At 42.1% G+C, this 12,240-nt stretch overlaps 1 protein-coding gene across 5 annotated transcripts in view; it reads right to left on the reverse strand.

Annotated features, from left to right (window-relative positions):
- ST3GAL1 (ST3 beta-galactoside alpha-2,3-sialyltransferase 1) overlaps positions 1-12,240 on the reverse strand; it is a 142,401-nt gene that overhangs the window by 14,174 nt on the left and 115,987 nt on the right. For all 5 annotated transcript variants that reach the window (XM_070748330.1, XM_070748327.1, XM_070748325.1 and 2 more), the window contains exon 6: positions 10,299-10,478. In XM_070748330.1, coding sequence (XP_070604431.1) covers positions 10,299-10,478 — 180 coding nt within the window. The remainder of the gene's footprint in view (positions 1-10,298; positions 10,479-12,240) is intronic.

The following is a 12,240-nucleotide window of genomic DNA, read 5'->3' on the forward strand; positions in this document are numbered from 1 at the left end:
GAGTATGGGAGAGGCCCTGGGTTGTTTAATTGAATGGTCATAAATTGAGGATTATCTCTACAGTGAAATGGACTTCTTCTCCACACACATACAAAAGCTACACACAAGAGGAACAAACCAGTAATCGGGTTTCTACCTGGAAGGTGGGGACAGCGTTACGGTAGCAAAAATGGAGCTGCGCACTGTCTTGGTGCAGCACTGTGCGAAACCTGTGACATACAATCAGCAGAGTTGTTGCAGTGGTGTAGATAATGTGGGCTAGCCAGTTAAAGACTCAGACTTCTACTACTACTACTACTACTACTACTACTACTACTACTACTACTACTTCTTCTTCTTCTTCTTCTTCTTCTTCTTCTTCTTCTTCTTCTTCTTCTTGAACTTCTTCTTCTTGAACTTCTTCTTCTTCATCATCTTCTTCTTCATCTTCTTCTTCTTCTTGAACTTTTTTTTCTTCTTCTTCTTCATCATCATCATCATCATCATCATCATCATCATCATCATCATTTAGATTTGTATGCCGCCCCTCTCTGCAGACTCGGGGCAGCTCACAGCAGCAATAAAACAATATGTAATAACAAATCTAATATTAAAAATCTAAAAACCCATTATTTAAAAAGCATACACACAAACATACCATACATAAAACTACATAGGCCAAGGGGAGATGTCTCAGTTCCCCCATGCCTGATGGCAGAGGTGGGTTTTAAGGAGTTTACGAAAGGCAAGGAGGGTGGGGGCAATCCTAATCTCCGGGGGGAGTTGGTTCCAGAGGGTCGGTGCCGCCACAGACAGTGTTCCCTCTAATTTTTTTTTTGGGGGGGTGGGCAGAAAAGTATAGTGTCTGAGCGGCAGTCCCTTCGGACTGGGCAGCAAAGAAATAATAAACAAACAAACAAACAAACAAATAAAAAACCCACCCTGTTTTGCTTCAGAGATTTTCAAAATAAAATACTGTCCTGTGTGTCTATAACAGTGAGCTCATAATAGGGCAACTCTATCAATATCAAAATGGCACTTAAATAGTTGAGCTAGTTTCAAACTAGATTTTGATTTTCTTTCTCTCTTTCTTACTCCCATTCTTCTTCTTTTTCCTTTCCTTCCTCTCTTTTTCTATCTGTTTCTCTCTCTTCCTCTCTTCCTCTCTCTCTCCTTCCCTCTCACTCTTTCCCTCTCGGCTTCTGGGCAGGTTTGGAAAACTCTGAGTTGATGATGATTTTTAAGTGAGCGATTGCTCACTGCTCAGCTTAGAGGGAGCTATGGCCACAGAGAAGGCTTTTCCCCTGGGTCCCGGCAGCTGGCATTGTTTAGTCTATGGGACCCGGAGAAGGCCAACTCTGTGGGACCTAACTGGTCACTGGGATTCGTGCGCAGAAGGTGGTCTCGAAGATATTCTGGTCCGATGCCATTAAGGGCTTTATAGGTCATAACCAACACTTTGAACTGTGACCGGAAACTGATCGGCAACCAATACAGACTGCGGAGTGTTGGTGTAACATGGGAATACCTGAGGAAGCCCATGATTGCTCTCGCAGCTGCATTCTGCACGATCTGAAGTTTCTGAACACTCTTCAAAGGCAGCCCCATGTAGAGAACGTTACAGTAGTCGAGCCTCGAGGTGATGAGGGCATGAGTGACTGTGAGCAGTGACTCCCGGTCCAGATAGGGCCGCAACTGATGCACCAGGCGAACCTGGGCAAATGCCCCCCTCGCCACAGCTGAAAGATGTTTCTCTAATGTTAGCTGTGGATCGAGGAGGACGTCCAAGTTGCGGACCCTCTCTGAGGGGGTCAATAATTCCCCCTCCAGGGTGATGGATGGACAGATAGAATTGTCCTTGGGAGGCAAAACCCACAGTCACTCCATCTTATCAGGGTTGAGCTTGAGTCTGTTGACACCCATCCATACCCTAACAGCCTCCAGGCTGTTATATTATATAAACAATATTATTTACAAATATACAACAATATTAACAATAGATTACAAACCACACACAGCAAAGAATAATACGACTCACAAGCAAAGATATCTCAAAGTAACTCTCCCCAAAGGGAACGGTGCTGGCACCCTCTTATGGACAACCAGTCAAAGTTCTTAAAGATACAGTCTTTACTTTCCTAGACCAACATTTTTAGTTTACTATATGGCAACCCCAAAGTAGGTTATGTACCATGTACTAACATGAGTGCAGCTCCAGGTAATTGGCAGGTGGGCACATCGGAGCGAGATTTGGCTTTTGCGCATGTACAGGAAGAGGACATGCAGGTGTGCGAGATTTCAGCAATTTTTGACAGGTTTTTTTGCTTCCGTGCATGTGTGGAAGCAAAACAACAACAACATCGAAATCTCACAATTGTGTGCATCCCCTGATGAGATTTTGCTCCCTGGGCTTGTGAAGAAACAAATCTCACTTGGGCGCATGTGCATGCCTGCCAGAAGCACGTAATGGCGCATAGAGTGCACCAGTAGCAGCGGAAGCTGGCAAGCCTTCAATAGTGAGCACAGATTGGTAGTTAGAAACATAGAAACATAGAAGACTGACGGCAGAAAAAGACCTCATGGTCCATCTAGTCTGCCCTTATACTATTTCCTGTATTTTATCTTAGGATGGATATATGTTTATCCCAGGCATGTTTAAATTCAGTTACTGTGGATTTACCAACCACGTCTGCTGGAAGTTTGTTCCAAGGATCTACTACTCTTTCAGTGAAATAATATTTTCTCACGTTGCTTTTGATCTTTCCCCCAACTAACTTCAGATTGTGTCCCCTTGTTCTTGTGTTCACTTTCCTATTAAAAACACTTCCCTCCTGAACCTTATTTAACCCTTTAACATATTTAAATGTTTCGATCATGTCCCCCCTTTTCCTTCTGTCCTCCAGACTATACAGATTGAGTTCATGAAGTCTTTCCTGATACGTTTTATGCTTAAGACCTTCCACCATTCTTGTAGCCCGTCTTTGGACCCGTTCAGTTTTGTCAATATCTTTTTGTAGGTGAGGTCTCCAGAACTGAACACTATCTTTATGCAAACTATCTCCAACCCCTTCAACTACAACTCCCATAATTCCCAACCAGCAAATTCAATTTATTTTTTTTATTATTTTTATTTATTTGATTTTTATGCCGCCCTTCTCCTTAGACTCAGGGCGGCTTACGACATGTTGGCAATAGCACTTTTTAACAGAGATTTGATGAGATTTGAACTGCTGACCTACAGATCTGCAGTCAGCTTCAGTGACCTGCAATTTGCGTTCCCTTTCACAGAAATGTCCTTTCCTTTCTGGCTTGGCTGCAGCTCTTCCATATATGCGCTATTCTCTTTTAAAAGGAAGCTAATCCCTTCTTTAAAAGGCAACTAATCCTTTCCACTCCCTCTCCTTAGTTCTGAAATAAAATCTTGGCCATTCTGTTTTGCCATTTATTCCTGTTCCTGGAAGCTTATTTTGCTTTTGTTCTGCCTTAAAGCGATTTATAGTTTTTCCAACTTAGGGCCAACTTACAGTTTCGGAGGCTTGGGTTTGTAAGCAGAAAATGGTTCTTGAGAAGAGGCAAAAAAACCCCACCACCCTTGAACACCCAGTTCCTATACAGAAAATTTCGTAAATAGAGGCGTTCTTAGGTAGGGGTACCACTTTATTTGATTTATTCTTTTAGAAAAGTTATCTTATGCACACACACACACTCCCTTAGTGATTTTGGCTAGATTACAAGACACCATAAAAACAGTTATAAAACTAGCAATAAACCTAACTTACATAAACACAAAAGTTGGAGACAGTAAGACTAAAAGTCTTGAGAAATTATATGAGAGTTCTGAGCCTTCTCATAAGCTGTGATAAAAAGAGAGATTTGTTCCGATTTCAAGCAACAATTCAAATGCATAAACATCTAAAACATCTGTAGTGGAACCGATATAAACAATGCAACCTAAACAATTTTTAAGATTAATTTAGAATTAGAATTATTTATTGGCCAGGGGTGATTGAACACACAAGGAATTTGTTTTTGGTGCAAATGCTCCTATAAAAAAACAAGACACATTCATCAAGAATCATAAGGTAGAACACTTAATGATAGTCATAAGGTACAAATAAGCAATCAAATAATATTAGGAATCAATCAATATAAATCATAATGATACAATCAGTTACAGTCATAAGTAGGAGGAGTTGGGTGATAGGAACAATGAGAAGATTAATAGTAATAGTAATGCAGACAATAAATAGTTTGACAGTGTTGAGGGAATTATTTGTTTAGCAGAGTGATGGCATTCGGGGGAAAAACTCTTCTTGTGTCTAGTTGTCTTGTGTGCAGTGCTCTATAGTGTCATTTTGAGCGTAGGAGTTGAAATAGATTATGTCCAGGATGCGAGGGGTCAGTAAATACTTTCACAGCCCTCTTTTTTACTTGTGCAGTATACAGGTCCTCAATGGAAGGCAAGTTGGCAGCAATTGTTTTTTTCTGCAGTTCTGATTCTCCTCTGAAGTCTGTGTCGGTCTTGTTGGGTTGCAGAACCAAACCAGACAGTTATAGAGGTGCAGATGACAGTCTCTGTAATTCCTTTGTAGAACTGAATCAGCATATCCTTGGGCAGTTTACTCAAATTTAGGAAAAATTGTCAATTTCTGTAGTCGGTATTACTTGCCTTTTTCTAGTAGATAGGTCAAATTGCATGACTGATAATAGTTTTCTACGATTGCTGTTTTTTTCTAATGTTATACTGAGAATATACAAATATGAAATGGGTATTTATAGATAGGTGACTTGTTCTACAAGGGGGGATTAATTATTGTTGCAGAAATAAATTTGTCCACGTTCAAACAGAGGGGACATTGTGTCTGTATGCTTGATATTTTCTTTTTGACACTTTTTTTAGTTTGTCTCTGTTTTCATATTGTAATTCCCCCCCACCTTTTACTCTGTACAGTGGTACCTCTACCTAAGAATGCCTCTACTTACAAACTTTTCTAGATAAGAACTGGGCGTTCAAGTTTTTTTTGCCTCTTCTCAAGAACCATTTTCCACTTAGAAACCTGAGCCTCTGAAACAGTAACCGGAAAACGCAGGGAGAAGCCTCCGTGGGGCCGCTCTAGGAATCTCCTGGGAGGAAACAGGGCCGGAAAAGGCGGGGAGAAGCCTCCATGGGGCTTCTCTAGGAATCTCCTGGGAGGAAACAGGGCCGAAAAAGGTGGGGAGAAGCCTCCGTGGGGCCTCTCTAGGAATCTCCTGGGAGGAAACAGGGCCGGAAAAGGCGGGGAGAAGCCTCCATGGGGCTTCTCTAGGAATCTCCTGGGAGGAAACGAGGCCAGAAAAGGTGGGGAGAAGCCTCTGTGGGGCCTCTCTAGGAATCTCCTGGGAGGAAACAGGGCCGGAAAAGGCAGGGAGAAGCCTCCATGGGGCCTCTCTAGGAATCTCCTGGGAGAAAACAGGGCCTCCACCCTCCCTGTGGTTTCCCCAATCGCACGCATTATTTGCTTTTACATTGCTTCCTATGGGAAAAATTCCTTCTTCTTACAAACTTCTTACAAACTTAAGAACCTGGTCACGGAATGAATTAAGTTTGTAAGTAGAGGTACCACTGTATTTTAATTTTGGAAATAAATAAATAAATAAATGCACAAACAGAGTAATAGGAAAAAATTGCCAAAGAAGGCTTGTCAATGGATTTTGAATAAACAACAGAAGAGCAAACAATGGAAGGAGAAAACATGATATTTCCTTATCTGGTCAGGAGATATGGACTTTCCAAATGAGGAAAATTTTGCAGCTTGCCAAATCTTTTCACACATGAGTGGTACCACTGTCTCAGAAACAAAGTTTTGGATCTTACAAAGAAAAAAAAAATTTCTCTTTATACATTTTAGATCACGAGATCTTTGCCCTGAAATGCCCTTTTGTTGAGTAGATTAAATAAAAACTTCAATACATATTAATATCACGTTGTGAAAGATACAAAAGTGTTTCCTGGACAACAAGGAAAAGCTGCTGTGATTACATTGTTCCCACCAAGATTGTGTTTGCGTGCTTATACATATGCGTGCTTTTAATATAAAACCTGTTAAGAAACATTATTTCCTGGTGATGGCATTAAGCTAACAGCTGTCCTAGCTTAGCCTTTGGGATATTATGGAGAGTAAAAGATATTCAAGGGAAATCACTCATGCCCTCATCACCTCGAGGCTCGACTACTGTAATGCTCTCTACATGGGGCTACCTTTGAAAAGTGTTCGGAAACTTCAGGTCGTGCAGTATGCAGCTGCGAGAGCAATCATGGGCTTTCCCAAATATGCCCATGTTACTCCAACACTCCGCAGTCTGCATTGGTTGCAGATCAGTTTCCGGTCACAATTCAAAGTGTTGGTTATGACCTATAAAGCCCTTCATGGCACCGGACCAGAATATCTCAGGGACCGCCTTCTGCTGCACGAATCCCAGCGACCAGTTAGGTCCCACAGAATGGGTCTTCTCCGGGTCCCGTCAACTAAACAATGTTGTTTGGTGGGACCCAGGGGAAGAGCCTTCTCTGTGGTGGCCCCGACCCTTTGGAACCAACTCCCCCCAGAGATTAGAATTGCTCCCTCCCTCTTTGCCTTTTGTAAGCTTCTTAAAACCCACCTCTGCCGCCAGGCATGGGGGAATTGAGATACTCTTTCCCCCTAGGCCTTTACAATTTTATGCATGGTATGTCTGTATGTATGTTTGGTTTTACAATAGGGGTTTTTAACTGTTTATATTGGATTGTCATATGCTGTTTACTACTGTTGTTAGCCGCCCCGAGTCTACGGAGAGGGGCGGCATACAAATCCAATAAAATCAAATCAATCAATCAAATCACAAGGGGGAAAAAAGTATTTTCATGCATGCAACACAGAACTTAGGGGGACCATGGGAAAGACTATTCATATACAAGAAGAGCCCTTCATTCCTCCATTCGAAACAGAATACCCTACGAAACTAGACTTACAATCCTGGGTCTTGAAAGCTTAGAACTACGATGCCTTAAACAGGATCTAAGTATTGCCCACAAGATCATATGCTGCAATATCTTGCCTGTCAAAGACTACTTCAGCTTCAGCCACAACAACACAAGAGCACACAACAGATTCAAGCTTAATATTAACTGCTCCAAACTTGACTGTAAAAAATATGACTTTAGTAATCGGGTTGTCGAAGCGTGGAACTCATTACCCGGACTCTATAGTACCATCCCCTAACCCCCAACATTTTTACTCTTAGACTATCCACGGTTGACCTCTCCAGATTCCTAAGAGGTCAGTAAGGGCTGTACATAAATGCACTAGAGTGCCTTCCATCCCCTGTCCTATAGTCTCTCCTATATCTCACATTTCTTCTCTACTATATCCTCTATAACCTTCATTGTGTATTATTGTATATTGGACAAAATAAATAAATAAATAAAATAAATGAGGAAAAGTGAGACTCTCTGGTGAGACCACATTTGGAATACTGTGTTCAGTTCTGGAGACCTCACCTACAAAAAATATTGACAAAATTGAACGGGTCCAAAGACGGGCTACAAGAATGGTGGAAGGTCTTAAGCATAAAACGTATCAGGAAAGACTTCATGAACTCAATCTGTATAGCCTGGAGGACAGAAGGGAAAGGGGTGACATGATAGAAACATTTAAATATGTTAAAGGATTAAATAAGGTTCAGGAGGGAAGTGTTTTTAATAGGAAAGTGAACACAAGAACAAGGGGACACAATCTGAAGTTAGCTGGGGGAAAGATCAAAAGCAACATGAGAAAATATTATTTTACTGAAAGAGTAGTAGATGCTTGGAACAAACTTCCAGCAGACGTGGTAGATAAATCCTCAGTAACTGAATTTAAACATGCCTGGGATAAACAGATATCCATTGTAAGATAAAAATACAGGAAATAGTATAAGGGCAGACAAGATGGACCATGAGGTCTTTTTCTGCCGTCAGTCTTCTATGTTTCTATGTTTCTAAAAAATACTGCTAAAAATAAACAAATAAATAAAGGGAAACACTCAATAATACCTAATCAAATTAAATGAAGAAAATTCCCCCTTTAAGCTATCTTATACAACTGCTCAAAAAAATAAAGGGAACACTTAAACCACACAATAAAACTCCAAGTAAATCAAACTTTTGTGATACCAAACTGTCCACTTAAGAGGCAACACTGACTGACAATCAACTTCACATATACATACATAGATACATACATAGATACATACAGCGATGGGCTACTAGCTGGAATGCTAAATTGTGCTTGCCTCCGCGGCTTGTAAGTGCTTGTGGGGCCTGTGCGATTTTGCTTTTTTAAAAAATTTTGTGCGGAAGCAAAAAAACTCGCTGAAACATGGGCACATCTGCAGTTCAGTGCATGATTTTGCTACCTCCACAGGTGCAGCAGCAAAATCGCGCTGACCCTGCAAGCATTTATGAGCCGCCGCGGCGAGCGCAATTTAGCATTCCAGCTAGCAGCCCACTGCTGCATACAAACCTACCATGGGAACTTCTGAGCATATGCAGAAGCCGAATTTATGGCACTGCACATGGATCGCCGTCTTGTTTTGGGCTTTTAAAAAAATGGCATTGCGCATGCGTTCACTAACACACCACCCGCGCGTCTACAAGGTGTGGCCATGCAGCGCAGGAGGAAGCGAACCGGCAGTGAGATAAGTTAGAGTTTCCTAATAATTTTATTATTTTATGGTTGGGGCTCACCACAAACTTGAGGAACAAAAATGCCCTTATCACCTTGAGGTTTGACTACTGCAATGCTCTCTACATGGGGCTACCTTTGAAGAGCATCCAGAAACTGCAAATTGTGCAGAATGCAGTCGCGTGAGCAGTCATGGGCTTGCCCAGACATGTATATATGTGTCCAACACTCCGCAGACTGCATTGGCTGCCAATTGGTTTCCGGACTCAGTTCAAAGTGTTTGTTATGACCTACAAAGCCCTGCATGGCAACGGACCGCCTTCTGCTGCATGAATCCCAGCGACCGGTCAGGTCCCATAGAGTCGGCCTTCTCCAGGTTCCGTCAACTAGACAATATCATTTGGCGGGACCTAGAGGGAGAGCCTTCGCTGTAGGGGCCCCGGAATCAGCTCTCTCCAAAGATTCCTACTGGCCCCACCCTCCTCGCCTTCTGTAAGAGTCTTAAGACTCATCTATGCCACCAGGCTTGGGTCTACTAGTTTCCTGCCCCCTGGCCAATGAATGTGTTGAGAGAATGCTGAGCGAATGGAATGAGTGTTTTTATGGCTTTTCGGTTTTTTTTAGACTTTTCATTAATTTATTGGATCCAGAATCATCTTTCAGCTGTGGTGACGGGGACGTTTGCCCAGGTACGCCTGGTGCACCAGTTGCGGCCCTATTTGGACCGGGACTCACTGCTCACAGTCACTCATGCCCTCATCACCTCGAGGTTCGACTACTGTAACGCTCTCTACATGGGGCTACCTTTGAAAAGTGTTCGGAAACTTCAGATCGTGCAGAATGCAGCTGCGAGAGCAATCATGGGCTTCCCTAGGTATGCCCATGTTACACCAACACTCCGCAGTCTGCATTGGTTGCCGATCAGTTTCCGGTCACAATTCAAAGTGTTGCTTATGATCTATAAAGCCCTTCATGGCATCGGACCAGAATATCTCCGGGACCGCCTTCTGCCGCACGAATCCCAGCGACCGGTTAGGTCCCACAGAGTTGGCCTTCTCCGGGTCCTGTCGACTAAACAATGTCGTTTGGCGGGACCCAGGGGAAGAGCCTTCTCTGTAGCGGCCCCGACCCTCTGGAACCAGCTCCCCCCGGAGATTAGAACTGCCCCACTCTCCTTGCCTTTTGTAAACTTCTTAAGATCCACCTCTGCCATCAGGCATGGGGGAACTGAGACATCTCCCCCGGGCCTATACAGTTTATACATGGTATGTTTGTGTGTATGTTTGCTTTTAATAATGGGTTTTTTAGTGTTTTTTAAATTATTAGATTTGTTTTTACATTGTCTTTATTATTGCTGTGAGCCGCCCCGAGTCTACAGAGAGGGGCGGCATACAAATCTAATAAATGAATGAATGAATGAATGAATGAATAAATAAATAAATAAGATATTGTATAATGTTTTTTATATGTTGTGAGCCGCCCCGCGCCCTTGGAGAGGGGCGGCATAGAAGTCCGATTAATAAATTAATTAATTAAACTGTATTAAAGGGTGGCAGCATTAGGAAGATTGAGAAACCCTGGAAGAAGAATCAAGTTCTTGGATTGGCCAAGGCTTCTTGGTTCCTCAGGTCTACTTACTGGTTGATGGTGCCATTTGTGAGGGCACTGATGACCCAACGCAGGTCTAAGATTTTGAAGGGGATGAGAATCATGCTGACGGTCTCCCCTATTTCTCGATAGCTTTCCGGGTAGACAAAGTGATGAGTTGTTTTGCTGCCGACATCCGTCTCGAAGCCCTTTGTTGGAGCTTTGTTCATTCTTCAGGCCAAAAAGAGAGAGAGAGAAAATAAAGGAGAGGAATGAGAAGAAGGATCGGTCAACGAGAAGAGGAACACTCATATTTGGTAGGTAGTGCGTGACCTACGAACACAATTGAGGACAGCGGTTCGGTTCAGCAGATTTTGACCTATGTTATGACCTTTCTTGACACAGATGCCAAATCGACCACTACAGTTTAACAGATTTATCAGAGTTGGAAGGGACTTTGCAGGTCATCTAGTCCACAAAGAAGCCCCTACATTTTGAGATTTGTGATCCCGCTGTATAGAGCATTGGTGAGACCTCATGCGGAATACTGTGTTCAGTTCTGGAGACCTCACCTACAAAAAGATATGGATAAAATTGAACGGGTCCAAAGACGGGCTACAAAAATGGTGGAAGGTCTTAAGCATAAAACGTGTCAGGAAAGACTTCATGAACTCAATCTCTATAGTCTGGAGGACAGAAGGGAAAGGGGGGACATGATTGAAATATTTAAATATGTTAAAGGATTAAATAAAGTTTAGTAGGGAAGTGTTTTTAATAGGAAAGTGAACACAAGAACTAGGGGGCACAATCCGAGGTTAGTTGGGGGAAAGATCAGAAGCAACGTGAGAAAATATTATTTTACTGAAAGAGCAGTAGATCCTTGGAACAAACTTCCAGCAGACATTGATAAATCCACAGTAAATGAATTTAAACATGTCTGGGATAAACATATATCCATCCTAAGATAAAATACAGGAAATAGTATAAGGGCAGACTAGATGGACCATGAGGTCTTTTTCTGCCATCAATCTTCTATGTTTCTACATCTGCCTCTACCTAGGATTGAACTCACAAGCTGCTGATTGTGAGGCAAGAACTCCACTTCTAGGCCACCTCACAAGTAGAGTTCTCAGTTAAATCACCCTTGTTAATTGAATCTGGGCTCCCCATTCACCTGAATTATCAGATGATTTTCAAAAGGTGGTCATTTGATTCCTGCCTACTCCAACTGTCATAAATATGACTCAGGTGTCAAATGTCTGGATTTTGATCTACATGGGGCTGCCCCTGAAAAGCCTCCGTAAGCTTCAGATAGCGCAACATCTCAATCAATCTCTCTCTCTCTCCACTGTTATTTATGGGTCATTCTTTGTCAAGTGGACCAGGTGTCCACTTGACTGCTGTTTGCAGCCTTATTTGAAAAGAAAACATTAGAAAAACAATGATATAGGATAGGAAAAAATGTGCTCTTTCTAATGAAATAAAAAGATGATTGAAGGTGAGAAAACAGAGAGCTCTGTTTCATCATCTTCAATGAACAAAAGGAACAGAGGACAGAAGGAAAAGGGGGGACATGATCAAAACATTTAAATATGTTAAAGGGTTAAATAAGGTTCAGGAGGGAAGTGTTTTTAATAGGAAAGGGAACACAAGAACAAGGGGACACAATCTGAAGTTAGTTGGGGGAAAGATCAAAAGCAACATGAGAAAATATTATTTTACTGAAAGAGTAGTAGATCCTTGGAACAAACTTCCAGCAGACGTGGTTGGTAAATCCACAGTAACTGAATTTAAACATGCCTGGGATAAACATAGATCCATTGTAAGATAAAATACAGGAAATAGTATAAGGGCAGAGTAGATGGACCATGAGGTCTTTTTCTGCCGTCAGTCTTCTATGTTTCTATGTTTCATTAGAAAAAGAAAGTTTTTTCTATCGCTCTCTTTTCTCACCGTCAATCATCTCCATTTTTATTTCATTAGAAAGAGCTTG

Source organism: Erythrolamprus reginae, chromosome 3, assembly GCF_031021105.1.
Source record: "Erythrolamprus reginae isolate rEryReg1 chromosome 3, rEryReg1.hap1, whole genome shotgun sequence".
NCBI lineage: Eukaryota > Metazoa > Chordata > Lepidosauria > Squamata > Dipsadidae > Erythrolamprus > Erythrolamprus reginae.